Genomic DNA, 13823 nt, shown 5'->3' with positions numbered 1-13823 from the left:
GCTCCTGAGGGGGCGGGCTCAGGAGAGAGCATGGACGAATCGCAGCCTTTCAGGCGTGAATGGCTAAATGCTTCGATTGGGATCCGTGACTAACGTCATGTCCCATCTGTTATATCTGGTCCCTGCCAAGGGAACCGAGGTTACGTAAGTAACCGAGACGTTTTTTTCAGTCATTTTCTACAGTTTCTTTATAGTAATTGAGGTAAGCAGACACAGGTTTATCTCTGTAGGGATCCTTTCCATGTAGTCAGACACTTATGATTACATTATGAGCCTGTCAGTGTGTAATAAAAGTGATTTACTTTTGCTGTGGATGCATGCCCCATGGGATAACATTGTACAGCCGGTTATAGCATTCTAACTCAATACTGGACTGATTTAGATCGTTTTTGTCCCTCATAAAAATTTGGACACAAAAGGATGTGAAAATAGCGCCAGGTGTAAAGATCCCAAAGTTCCCCTTTAACATATTTTCCTGCATATAACTTAAATGACAGTATAACAGACACATTGTTTTCAGTAAACATTTATTGTTTAATTCATATTTACAACAGAAACTTAATCAACATGTATCACAAAATTCAACATTGTATAAATTATCTCAACATTCAGTATAAATATCTTCATGAACATCACATGTAAACAATACATTTCACATAACAATTTGACAGGAACAAACCCAAAAAAAGGTATATTACATTTCATTTCATTTTCAAATATAAAAAGACTCTAAAATAACATCCATGTTAAACAACTGGTATTCTTGCTGATATGTTCTTGATGTGGATAAAGTAATAGCTGTCTTTTGTCTGACCTCGGAGAGAGATCAGTGGACTTGTAAAATGCATTTTATTTTGTACTCCTGTAAAACAACAGAAAAAACAGGTTATCATTATATACATATGATTAGATTACATATATATATATATATATATATATATATATATATCACTTCAAGTCATTGAGTTTCAAAATTGGTATAGGGAAACCTAAACTATTTTACCTCTTTTTGACGGCGCTCTTGATGTAATTCCTGGCAAATTTGCTTTCTGGATTCAGGCACTTTTGTCCTCTGTTCTCCTTGAGAGTGACACTGTGGACACAGATAGATGTAACATTCAGATTCACAGACCATCATTAAACTCCACAAGGCATGCAGTTATAACACATGAAACTCAACAAGGCATTCAATTATAAGACATAACACCATAACATTCTTACATGATTTCCACGTTGGGGCATGAGGGGGAAGGGCGGAACACCTCTAGCCGCTGGATTCGCTTTGGAAGAATGACGTCGGTCCCTCCATCCTGGCACCGGCATCTGCCCTGAGTATCCCGTTGCCCTGAAAATCAACGTGACCACCATTGTTACAGGATGTCCAGCTGAGACAATAATGTTGTTGTATCACTGTCCCTTTTTACACTGTGACTACAATTTCACAAATGACACAACCTTTTCACATGTATGAAAACATCATGGCCAACAAATGACTGGATCCCTTACCTCTCACAACTACAAAGAGCATGACGGCAAGAAGAGAGATGAGAGCTGCTGACTTCATTGTTGAAATGGGTGAAGATCTGCCGTCTGTATCAGCTGTTGTATCGGTGTGAGGCTGTGAAACTGTCAAACGGTGGCAAACATGCCTGTATTTATTCTGTCAGATCAGGGAGTTTCCCTAAGTATCGCATCTCGTCCTTCTTGTCCTGCATCACACAAGACGGGTACTTCAACTTTCACATGTCCTTCTTTTTTTTTGGTCCCATTTCTTCATTTAATTTCCTGTAGTCTGTGCATATCAGTGAAACACACAGCAGTGAGACTTTCCATAACTTTCTTGTTGTTTTTCACTACCCTAATGCATTATCTATAATAATCTGAAACAATACTACAATGTAACAACATTGTGGTTAAAAAACAACCAAAAGTCAAATCTTTTAAATAAAAATACCTGAAATGAACTGTAGCATAATCCATAGGAAAGGAGAGAGAGGGATAGAAGAACTACAGATACATGGTGTTTGTTTAATATGGCGCTATATGAATAAAATGGAATTGAACTTTTTAAATAGAAAAAGCTGAAATGACCTGTAACATAATCCATAGGTTCATTTCAGTGGAAAGATTGCAGTTTCCAGGAAGTTGGTGTGTAATGGAAAGTGAAAGAGCTCAGGAACAGTTTCAGATCCCACCTATAATTCTCTAGTAGCCTATTTAGCACTTACTCTGTAGTTACACAATATTGTCAGATACACTTCTGCAAAATCCTTACCATGAAAGGAAGTTATTATAATTTATATATTAAATTTGAGACTCATTTCATTGGGCATTGCAGGCTGGGAAGTGAAAGTGACGTGAACATGGTGAGAAGTAGTGGTGTCAGACTGAATGGAATTAGAAAATAAAATGAAATGTGACATGGAGACTTCTGTCAATTTATTGGCTAACCTTTTTCAGTGTTGTTTGTAATCAGTATCAAAGTATTAGTGCTAGTGAGTGTAAAATTAACTCTTTATTCTGTGTGTGTGTGTGTGTGTGTGTCTGTGTGTGTGTGTGTGTGTGTGTCTGTGTTTGTGCGTTAGGGTTTTGCAGGAAAAGACCCAAGTGCAGACCAGATGCAAATGAGAACTTAGGATTTATTTTACAAAAGTGAAACTTAACTGTCAAAAAGCTTAACACACAACAGATCCAGAATTCCAAATGGTAAAACACAGAAAATCTCAACTTAGGAATTCAAAAAGGGTAAATCCCACACAGGCACAGTATTCACAGAAACGAGGCAGAGAAGTAATACAGGCATTCATAGACGGGGCTCGGAATCTCTCACCAAACTACTGTTTTTCCACTGTCAATCTAATATGGATATGCTCAGGATATGGCTGCCCCCGTGTCAAACAAAGATCATTTCCCATGTCAATCTTACAGGGTCTGCTTCTGTGTATTCTCATATCCAAGTGGTCTTGCATATAAACACATACATGTTGTTACGACTTTGGCGGGTCTAGGCCCCACCCTGTGATGTAGGCATGCCTTGTTCTCTCTCCCTGGCTTTCTCAATCTCTGTCTCTGCAGCAGGTGATTGGGGACAGGTGTGTGCCTGATTGGCTGGGCTATAAAAGCCCTGACCAGCCGGCAGTCGAGGCTGCTCTGGTCCTCCCGGCATTTGGACTTTGGTTCTCCGTTGTTTTTTGTTTGTGATACCCCTAGACTGATTTTGCATGGCATTTTAGCTACTTCTCATAATACTTTTGCATAATTTTTTTCTTAATATTATCTTTATCGTTTAATAAATGTACTTTATTTTAATTGAAATCTGCGTGGCCTCCCCTTCATGTTCATGATTAGAGCCACAATATACATGTGTGTGTTTGCCCAAGATAATATTTGAGAATAAACATGTTGAGGTTAACTCTATGCAAATTAATGAAAGAGACAGTAGGATTTCTTTTGTGCGAGAGGGGTAGAAAAGTGAACAGTAATGGCAGATGGGGCAAATTGCGGTATTGGAGATTGCTGGCTGATTTTGATGGGCGACTTCAAGTTCCACAGTGTGTAATGACTGTTATAAGACTAGACATGGTGTTGTATTCTGAGTGTGAGCGCTTTGTTTACTTTACCAAGTAAACAATTTCCTTTGAAGATGTGATTGAGGGAGCCTTTGAAAGGAAGAAGCTAAAGTATGCAGAATAGGTAGCGGGAGCGAGGCAACGAGGTTGGCAGGCAAACAACAGACCAGTGGAGATACAGTAGGTGTCAGAGGCTTTGTAGCTAAATTTACCACAACACTTTTGTTGGATTTTGGGTTTCGAGGATGGTCACTCAAAGGAGCTCTAAAAGTGTTGTCTGAGGCTGCTAAAAAAACGAGGCAGTGGTTTTGGCTGAGGTGCTTGCAAAGTACTTGTGGTCGAGATTTAAAACTGAACTAAAACAGAAATATATGAAATCTTACTGAGGAATATCTTGGGGTGTATCTGTTGTTGTCTCTGGTAGTGGCATGTGTTCTAACCCATCATGAGTATAGAGGACGGTTGGTCTGGGACGCCAGAAACCACTGTTGAGTTTATGGAGTTGTTGTGGGCCTAATAAAAAAAAAAACACTGATGAACGGAGGTGCCTGCTTGAAAATCCCAGTGAAATCCTCATGAAGGCAGCTTTGTGTTGTTGTTGTATCCTGCTGCTCAGGTTCTATGCTTGGGCAGTCATGTTGTTGTGTTAAGCATTTGTGGGCTCCAGACAGCACATGTCGTACTGTGCAGGAGGACCTTTAGTTTGAGTTTCAGTTTTTTCAGTCATTTTCTACAGTTTCTTTATAGTAATTGAGGTAAGCAGACACAGGTTTATCTCTGTAGGGATCCTTTCCATGTAGTCAGACCCTTATGATTACACTATGAGCCTGTCAGTGTGTAATAAAAGTGATTTACTTTTGCTGTGGATGCATGCCCCATGGGATAACATTGTACAGCCGGTTATAGCATTCTAACTCAATACTGGACTGATTTAGATCGTTTTTGTCCCTCATAAAAATTTGGACACAAAAGGATGTGAAAATAGCGGCAGGTGTAAAGATCCCAAAGTTCCCCTTTAACATCTTTTCCTGCATATAACTTAAATGACAGTATAACAGACACATTGTTTTCAGTAAACTTTTATTGTTTAATTCATATTTACAACAGTATCGTAATCAACATGTAAAACAAAATTCAACATTGTATAAATTATATCAACATTCAGTATAAATATCTTCATGAACATCACATGCAAACAATACATTTCACATAACACTTGACAAGAACACACCCAAAAAAGGGTATATTACATTTCAAATATGAAAAGACTCTGAAATAACATCCATGTGAAACACCTGGAATTCTTGCTGATATGTTCTTGATGTGGATAAAGTAATAGCTGTCTTTTGTCTGACCTCGGAGAGAGATCAGTGGACTTGTCCAATGCAATTTACTTTGCACTCCTGCAAAACAACAAAAAAACAGGTAATCATTATATAAATATGATTATAATACATATACAGTATACAGTATATATTACCTCAAGTCATTGATTTTCTTCTACAAGCCAAAATTGGTACAGGGAAAACTAAACTATTTTACCTCTTTTTGATGGCGCTCTTGATGTAATTCTTGGCAAATGTGCTTTCTGGATTCAGGCACTTTTGTCCTCTGTTCTCCTTGAGAGTGACACTGTGGACACAGATAGATGTTAACATCAGATACACAGACCATCATTAAACTCCACAAGGCATGCAGTTATAACACATTAAACTCCACATGGCATGCAGTTATAACACATAACACCATAATGTTCTTACATGATTTCCACGTTGGGGCATGAGGGGGAAGGGGGGAACACCTCTAGCCGCTGGATTCGTTTTGGAAGAATGACGTCGGTCCCTCCATCCTGGCACCGGCATCTGCCCTGAGTATCCCGTTGCCCTGAAAATCAACGTGACCACCATTGTTACAGGATGTCCAGCTGAGACAATAATGTTGTTGTATCACTGTCCCTTTTTACACTGTGACTACAATTTCACAAATTACACAACCTTTTCACATGTATGAAAACATCATGGCCAACAAATGACTGGATCCCTTACCTCTCACAACTACCAAGAGCATGACGGCAAGAAGAGAGATGAGAGCTGCTGACTTCATTGTTGAAATGGGTGATGATCTGTCGTCTGTATCAGCTGTTGTATCGGTGTGAGGCTGTGAAGCTGTCAAACAGTGGCAAACATGCCTGTATTTATTCTGTCAGATCAGGGGGTTTCCCTAAGTATCGCACCTCCTCCTTCTTGTCCTGCATCACACAAGACGGGTACTTCAACTTTCACATGTCCTTTTTTTCTCCAGTCCCAATTCTTCAGTTTTTCACTACCCTAATGTATTATCTATAATAATCTGAAACAATGCTACAATTTACCAGCATTGTGGTTAAAAAACAACCAAAAGTCATAACTTTTAAAATAAAATTACCTGAGATGATCTGTTACATAATCCATAGGAAAGGAGAGAGAGAGAGGAACTACAGATACATGAGGTATGTGTAATATGGCGCTAAATTAATACAATTGAATTTAACTTTTTTAATAGAAAAAGCTGAGATGACCTGTAACATAATCCATAGGTTCATTTCAGTGGAATAATTGCAGTTTCCAGGAAGTTGGTGTGTAATGGGAAGTGAAAGTGAAAGAGCTCAGGAACAGTTTCAGATCCCACCTACAATTCTCTAGTAGCCTATTTAGCACGTACTCTGTAGTTACACAATATTGTCAGATACACTTCTGCAAAATCCTTACCATGAAAGGAACTTTTTATAATTAATTTATTAAATGTGAGGCATTTTTCCTTGGGCACTGCATCTTGGGAAGTGAAAGTGATGTGAACATGGTGAGAAGCAGTGGTGTCAGACTGAATGGAATTAGAAAATGAAATGAAATTTCTTCTGTCAATTTAAAACCGCAGTGAAACGCTCACAGAGGCAGTTTTGTGTTGTTGTTGTATCCTGCTGTTCAGGTTCTATGCCTGGGCATTCATTTTGTTGTCTTAAGCATTTGTGGGCTACAGACAACGCATGTCGTACTGTGAAGGAGGACCTTTAGTTTGAGTTTCATGTTTTTTTCCCCAGTCATTTTCTACAGTTTCTTTATAGTTATTGAGGTAAGCAGACACAGGTTTATATCTGTAGGGATCCTTTTCATGGAGTCAGACACTTATGATTACATTATGAGCCTGTCAGTGGAGGAAAAAAGTGATTTTACTTTTCATGTGTATGCATGCCCCATTGCTAAAGTATGCGGCTGGTCCTGTGGTGCAGTCGCTACCACCTGGAATTGAACTCGCTTTGGAGATGATAGTGGACTTTGGGAGGAGCCCCCCTTCACTGCCCCCCCTCACCATACTCAACAGCACTGTGTCTGCTGTGGAATCCTTCAGGTTTCTGGGTTCCACAATCTCCCAGAACCTGAAGTGGGAGCCAAACATCAAAACAGTCATCAAAAAGGCCCAGCAGAGGATGTACTTCCTGCGCCAGCTCAGGAAGCACAACCTGCCTCAGGAGCTGCTGATCCAGTTTTACACTGCAGTCATTGAGTCTGTTCTCTGCACATCCATCACTGTCTGGTTTAGATCGGCCACTAAACTGGACAGGAACAGACTACAACGGACAGTCAGGTCTGCAGAAATGATTATTGGTGCCGACTTGCCCACCATCCAGGACCTGTACACCTCCAGAGCCAGGAAACTGGCAGGGAAAATCATTGCAGACCCCTCACACCCTGGACATAATCTGTTCCAACTCCTCCCCTCTGGCAGGCGCTACAGATCTCTGTACACCAAAACCACCAGACACAGGAACAGTTTCTTTCCCCTTGCCGTCACTCTAATGAACAGTTGACAAATTATTATATTTTAATATTATATAATGTATTATATGTATTTATTTTATCCTAAACTGTTGTGTTATACTGTATATTTTCAGTGTAAGTACATTGAGAAAAAATCCCAGAAAAAATTCCTTGTATGTGAAAATGTACTTGGGCAATAAACATGATTCTGATTCTGATGCTCCATTGGATTACATTGTACAGCCGGTTATAGCATTCTAACTCAATACTGGACTGATTTAGATGGTTTTTGTCGCTAATAAAAATTTGGACAGAAAAAGATAGAAAATAGCAGAAGGTGTAGCATCTTTTCCTGCATATAACTAAAATGTCAGTATAACAGACACATTGTTTTCAGTAAACATTTATTGTTTAATTCATATTTACAACAGAATTGTAACCAACATGTATAACAAAATTCAACATTGTATAAATTATCTCAACATTCAATATAAATATCTTCATGAATATCACATGTAAAGAATACATTTCACAAAACACTTGACAGGAACACACCCAAAAAAGGGTGTATTACATGTGAATTTCATTTTCAAATATAAAAAGTCTCTGAAATAACATCCATGTTAATCAACTGGGATTCTTGCCGATATGTTCTTGATGTGGATAAAGTAATAGCTGTCTTTTGTCTGACCTCGGAGAGAGATCAGTGGACTTGTCCAATGCAATTTACTCTGCACTCCTGCAAAACAACAAAAAAACAGGTAATCATTATATAAATATGATTAGAATACATATACAGTATACAGTATATATCACTTCAAGTCATTGATTTTCTTCTACAAGCCAAAATTGGTATAGGGAAAACTAAACTATTTTACCTCTTTTTGATTGCTCTCTTGATGTAATTCTTGGCAAATGTGCTTTCTGGATTCAGGCACTTTTGTCCTCTGTTGTCCTTGAGAGTGACACTGTGGACACAGATAGAGGTAAACATCAGATTCACAGACCATCATTCATGTCCACAAGGCATGAAGTTGTAACACAACAAACTCCACAAGGCATGCAGTTATAAGACATAACACCATAATGTTCTTACATGATTTCCACGTTGGGGCATGAGGGGGAAGGGGGGAACACCTCTAGCCGCTGGATTCGCTTTGGAAGAATGACGTCGGTCCCTCCATCCTGGCACCGGCATCTGCCCTGAGTATCCCGTTGCCCTGAAAATCGACGTGACCACCATTGTTACAGGATGTCCAGCTGATACAATAATGTTGTTGTATCACTGTCCCTTTTTACACTGTGACTACAATATCACAAATGACACAACCTTTTCACATGTATGAAAACATCATGGCCAACAAATGACTGGATCCCTTACCTCTCACAACTACAAAGAGCATGACGGCAAGAAGAGAGATGAGAGCTGCTGACTTCATTGTTGAAATGGGTGATGATCTGCCGTCTGTATCAGCTGTTGTATCGGTGTGAGGCTGTGAAGCTGTCAAACGGTGGCAAACATGCCTGTATTTATTCTGTCAGATCTGGGGGTTTCCCTAAGTATCGCATCTCCTCCTTCTTGTCCTGCATCACACAAGACGGGTACTTCAACTTTCACATGTCCTTTTTTTCTCCGGTCCCAATTCTTCAGTTTTTCACTACCCTAATGTATTATCTATAATAATCTGAAACAATGCTACAATTTAACAACATTGTGGTTAAAAAACAACCAAAAGTCATAACTTTTAAAATAAAATGACCTGAGATGATCTGTTACATAATCCATAGGAAAGGAGAGAGAGAGAGGAACTACAGATACATGAGGTATGTGTAATATGGCGCTAAATTAATACAATTGAATTTAACTTTTTTAATAGAAAAAGCTGAAATGACCTGTAACATAATCCATAGGTTCATTTCAGTGGAATAATTGCAGTTTCCAGGAAGTTGGTGTGTAATGGGAAGTGAAAGTGAAAGAGCTCAGGAACAGTTTCAGATCCCACCTACAATTCTCTAGTAGCCTATTTAGCACGTACTCTGTAGTTACACAATATTGTCAGATACACTTCTGCAAAATCCTTACCATGAAAGGAACTTTTTATAATTAATTTATTAAATGTGAGGCATTTTTCCTTGGGCACTGCATCTTGGGAAGTGAAAGTGATGTGAACATGGTGAGAAGCAGTGGTGTCAGACTGAATGGAATTAGAAAATGAAATGAAATTTCTTCTGTCAATTTAAAACCGCAGTGAAACGCTCACAGAGGCAGTTTTGTGTTGTTGTTGTATCCTGCTGTTCAGGTTCTATGCCTGGGCATTCATTTTGTTGTCTTAAGCATTTGTGGGCTACAGACAACGCATGTCGTACTGTGAAGGAGGACCTTTAGTTTGAGTTTCATGTTTTTTTCCCCAGTCATTTTCTACAGTTTCTTTATAGTTATTGAGGTAAGCAGACACAGGTTTATATCTGTAGGGATCCTTTTCATGGAGTCAGACACTTATGATTACATTATGAGCCTGTCAGTGGAGGAAAAAAGTGATTTTACTTTTGATGTGTATGCATGCCCCATTGCTAAAGTATGCGGCTGGTCCTGTGGTGCAGTCGCTACAACCTGGAATTGAACTCGCTTTGGAGATGATAGTGGACTTCGGGAGGAGCCCCCCTTCACTGCCCCCCCTCACCATACTCAACAGCACTGTGTCTGCTGTGGAATCCTTCAGGTTTCTGGGTTCCACAATCTCCCAGAACCTGAAGTGGGAGCCAAACATCAAAACAGTCATCAAAAAGGCCCAGCAGAGGATGTACTTCCTGCGCCAGCTCAGGAAGCACAACATGCCTCAGGAGCTGCTGATCCAGTTTTACACTGCAGTCATTGAGTCTGTTCTCTGCACATCCATCACTGTCTGGTTTAGATCGGCCACTAAACTGGACAGGAACAGACTACAACGGACAGTCAGGTCTGCAGAAATGATTATTGGTGCCGACTTGCCCACCATCCAGGACCTGTACACCTCCAGAGCCAGGAAACTGGCAGGGAAAATCATTGCAGACCCCTCACACCCTGGACATAATCTGTTCCAACTCCTCCCCTCTGGCAGGCGCTACAGATCTCTGTACACCAAAACCACCAGACACAGGAACAGTTTCTTCCCCCTTGCCGTCACTCTAATGAACAGTTGACAAATTATTATATTTTAATATTATATTATATATTATATGTATTTATTTTATCCTAAACTGTTGTGTTATACTGTATATTTTCAGTGTAAGTACATTGAGAAAAAATCCCAGAAAAAATTCCTTGTATGCGAAAATGTACTTGGGCAATAAACATGATTCTGATTCTGATGCTCCATTGGATTACATTGTACAGCCGGTTATAGCATTCTAACTCAATACTGGACTGATTTAGATGGTTTTTGTCGCTAATAAAAATTTGGACAGAAAAAGATAGAAAATAGCAGAAGGTGTAGCATCTTTTCCTGCATATAACTAAAATGTCAGTATAACAGACATATTGTTTTCAGTAAACATTTATTGTTTAATTCATATTTACAACAGAATTGTAACCAACATGTATAACAAAATTCAACATTGTATAAATTATCTCAACATTTAATATAAATATCTTCATGAATATCACATGTAAAGAATACATTTCACAAAACACTTGACAGGAACACACCCAAAAAAGGGTGTATTACATGTGAATTTCATTTTCAAATATAAAAAGTCTCTGAAATAACATCCATGTTAATCAACTGGGATTCTTGCCGATATGTTCTTGATGTGGATAAAGTAATAGCTGTCTTTTGTCTGACCTCGGAGAGAGATCAGTGGACTTGTCCAATGCAATTTACTCTGCACTCCTGCAAAACAACAATAAAACAGGTAATCATTATATAAATATGATTAGAATACATATACAGTATACAGTATATATCACTTCAAGTCATTGATTTTCTTCTACAAGCCAAAATTGGTACAGGGAAAACTAAACTATTTTACCTCTTTTTGATTGCTCTCTTGATGTAATTCTTGGCAAATTTGCTTTCTGGATTCAGGCACTTTTGTCCTCTGTTGTCCTTGAGAGTGACACTGTGGACACAGATAGAGGTAAACATCAGATTCACAGACCATCATTCATGTCCACAAGGCATGCAGTTATAACATATTAAAATCCACATGGCATGCAGTTATAACACATAACACCATAATGTTCTTACATGATTTCCACGTTGGGGCATGAGGGGGAAGGGGGGAACACCTCTAGCCGCTGGATTCGCTTTGGAAGAATGACGTCGGTCCCTCCATCCTGGCACCGGCATCTGCCCTGAGTATCCCGTTGCCCTGAAAATCGACGTGACCACCATTGTTATAGGATGTCCAGCTGATACAATAATGTTGTTGTATCACTGTCCCTTTTTACACTGTGACTACAATATCACAAATGACACAACCTTTTCACATGTATGAAAACATCATGGCCAACAAATGACTGGATCCCTTACCTCTCACAACTACAAAGAGCATGACGGCAAGAAGAGAGATGAGAGCTGCTGACTTCATTGTTGAAATGGGTGATGATCTGCCGTCTGTATCAGCTGTTGTATCGGTGTGAGGCTGTGAAGCTGTCAAACAGTGGCAAACATGCCTGTATTTATTCTGTCAGATCTGGGGGTTTCCCTAAGTATCGCATCTCCTCCTTCTTGTCCTGCATCACACAAGACGGGTACTTCAACTTTCACATGTCCTTTTTTTCTCCGGTCCCAATTCTTCAGTTTTTCACTACCCTAATGCATTATCTATAATAATCTGAAACAATGCTACAATTTAACAACATTGTGGTTAAAAAACAACCAAAAGTCATAACTTTTAAAATAAAATGACCTGAGATGATCTGTTACATAATCCATAGGAAAGGAGAGAGAGAGAGGAACTACAGATACATGAGGTATGTGTAATATGGCGCTAAATTAATAAAATTGAATTTAACTTTTTCAATAGAAAAAGCTGAGATGACCTGTAACATAATCCATAGGTTCATTTCAGTGGAATAATTGCAGTTTCCAGGAAGTTGGTGTGTAATGGGAAGTGAAAGTGAAAGAGCTCAGGAACAGTTTCAGATCCCACCTACAATTATCTCTCCCATGTGGCAAACATGCCTGTATTTATTCTGTCAGATCAGGGAGTTTCCCTAAGCATTGCATCACCTTCTTCTTGTCCTGCATCACACAAGACGGGTTCTTCAACTTTCACATTTTTTCCTTTTTTTCTTCGGCCCCAATTCTTCATTTAGTTTCCTGTAATCTCTGCATATCAGTGAAACAAACAGCAGTGACACTTTCCATAACTTTTTTGCTGTTTTTCACTACCCTAATGCATTATCTATAAAATTCTACAATTTAACAACATTGTGGTTAAAAAACAACCAAAAGTCATATCTTTTAAATAAAAATACCTGAAATGAACTATAGCACAATCCATAGGAAATGAGAGAGAGAGAGGAACTACAGATACATGGTGTTTGTGTAATATGGTGCTAAATGAATAAAATTGAATTGAATTTTTTTAATAGAAAAAGCTGAAATGACCTGTAACGTAATCCATAGGTTCATGTCAGTGGAATAATTGCAGTTTCCAGGAAGTTGGTGTGTAATGGGCACTAAGTGAAAGAGCTGAACAGTTTCAGATCCCACCTTTAATTCTCTAGTAAACTATTTAGCACTTACTCTGTAGTCACACAACATTGTCAGATACACTTCTGCAAAATCCTTACCATGAAAGGAAGTCATTACTATTTCTATATTAAATGTGAGAATTTTTTCCTCAAGCATTGCAGCCTGGGAAGTGAAAGTGACGTGAACATGGTGAGAAGCTGTGTTGACTGACTGAATGGAATTAGAAAATGAAATGAAATGTGACATGGAGACTTCTGTCAATTTAATGACTAACCTTTTTCAGTGTTGCTTGGAATCACTTTCTATGAGTATTACAGTTTTTTCCAATCATTTTAGTTCTTGTACCTATACCATGTTCACATTCCCAAAACACTTAACACATGGAGCACACCAGTAGACCATGTGAACCAAACTGTGGATACTTGCCCCTATGCTTAGATACAAATGCTGGCAAAGACACTGTCATGGCAAAAAGTGACCGGGTGCCAAAAAAGAGCCCGGGTGATGTAATATTGGCTTTCGAACGACTTTTGAGTGACAGTTGCTATACCAACGCTTGCATTACGTAACCCGGACACTACGTAACCTGGGCACTTTTTGGTCAGTCTCAAGAGTCGTTCGAAAGCCATCAGCTACTTGTTAGTCACTTAATATTGTGCCTAAAACTATTAAGTATTCCGTTTTAGCTACACCTGCCGGTATCCTGTACATCAACATTTGCAGTCAATACTACTTTTTTAATCGCTATATATTGTGACTAAACAAATTTTTACCCGGTA

The 13823-nt window shown here is 38.9% G+C and overlaps 4 protein-coding genes across 4 annotated transcripts; all 4 read right to left on the bottom strand.

Annotated features, from left to right (window-relative positions):
* Positions 1-606: 606 nt before the first annotated feature.
* Positions 607-1782, bottom strand: LOC116221094 (C-X-C motif chemokine 11-6-like). The gene is made up of 4 exons (XM_031570634.2): positions 1507-1782; positions 1222-1345; positions 1004-1093; positions 607-862 (listed from the first exon to the last, which is right to left on the bottom strand). Exons 1-4 carry the CDS (start codon positions 1562-1564, stop codon positions 850-852), a joined length of 285 nt encoding a protein of 94 aa, XP_031426494.1. The 5' UTR covers positions 1565-1782; the 3' UTR covers positions 607-849.
* Positions 1783-4635: 2853 nt separating this feature from the next.
* LOC116221093 (C-X-C motif chemokine 11-6-like) lies at positions 4636-5724 on the bottom strand. The gene is made up of 4 exons (XM_031570633.2): positions 5615-5724; positions 5330-5453; positions 5112-5201; positions 4636-4972 (listed from the first exon to the last, which is right to left on the bottom strand). The coding sequence occupies exons 1-4, from the start codon at positions 5670-5672 to the stop codon at positions 4960-4962; spliced, it is 285 nt and encodes a 94-aa protein (XP_031426493.1). The 5' UTR covers positions 5673-5724; the 3' UTR covers positions 4636-4959.
* A 2101-nt stretch (positions 5725-7825) lies between these two features.
* On the bottom strand, positions 7826-8891 carry LOC105901103 (C-X-C motif chemokine 11-6-like). The gene is made up of 4 exons (XM_031570632.2): positions 8745-8891; positions 8460-8583; positions 8242-8331; positions 7826-8102 (listed from the first exon to the last, which is right to left on the bottom strand). Exons 1-4 carry the CDS (start codon positions 8800-8802, stop codon positions 8090-8092), a joined length of 285 nt encoding a protein of 94 aa, XP_031426492.1. The 5' UTR covers positions 8803-8891; the 3' UTR covers positions 7826-8089.
* Positions 8892-10987: 2096 nt separating this feature from the next.
* Positions 10988-12028, bottom strand: LOC116221012 (C-X-C motif chemokine 11-6-like). The gene is made up of 4 exons (XM_031569969.2): positions 11875-12028; positions 11590-11713; positions 11372-11461; positions 10988-11232 (listed from the first exon to the last, which is right to left on the bottom strand). Exons 1-4 carry the CDS (start codon positions 11930-11932, stop codon positions 11220-11222), a joined length of 285 nt encoding a protein of 94 aa, XP_031425829.1. The 5' UTR covers positions 11933-12028; the 3' UTR covers positions 10988-11219.
* Between the last annotated feature and the right edge of the window lie 1795 nt (positions 12029-13823).

This window comes from Clupea harengus, chromosome 7, assembly GCF_900700415.2.
Source record: "Clupea harengus chromosome 7, Ch_v2.0.2, whole genome shotgun sequence".
NCBI classification, from domain to species: Eukaryota; Metazoa; Chordata; class Actinopteri; order Clupeiformes; family Clupeidae; genus Clupea; species Clupea harengus.
Note: the sequence above shows the minus strand (reverse complement) of the source record. Positions and strands in the feature narration are given on the sequence as shown.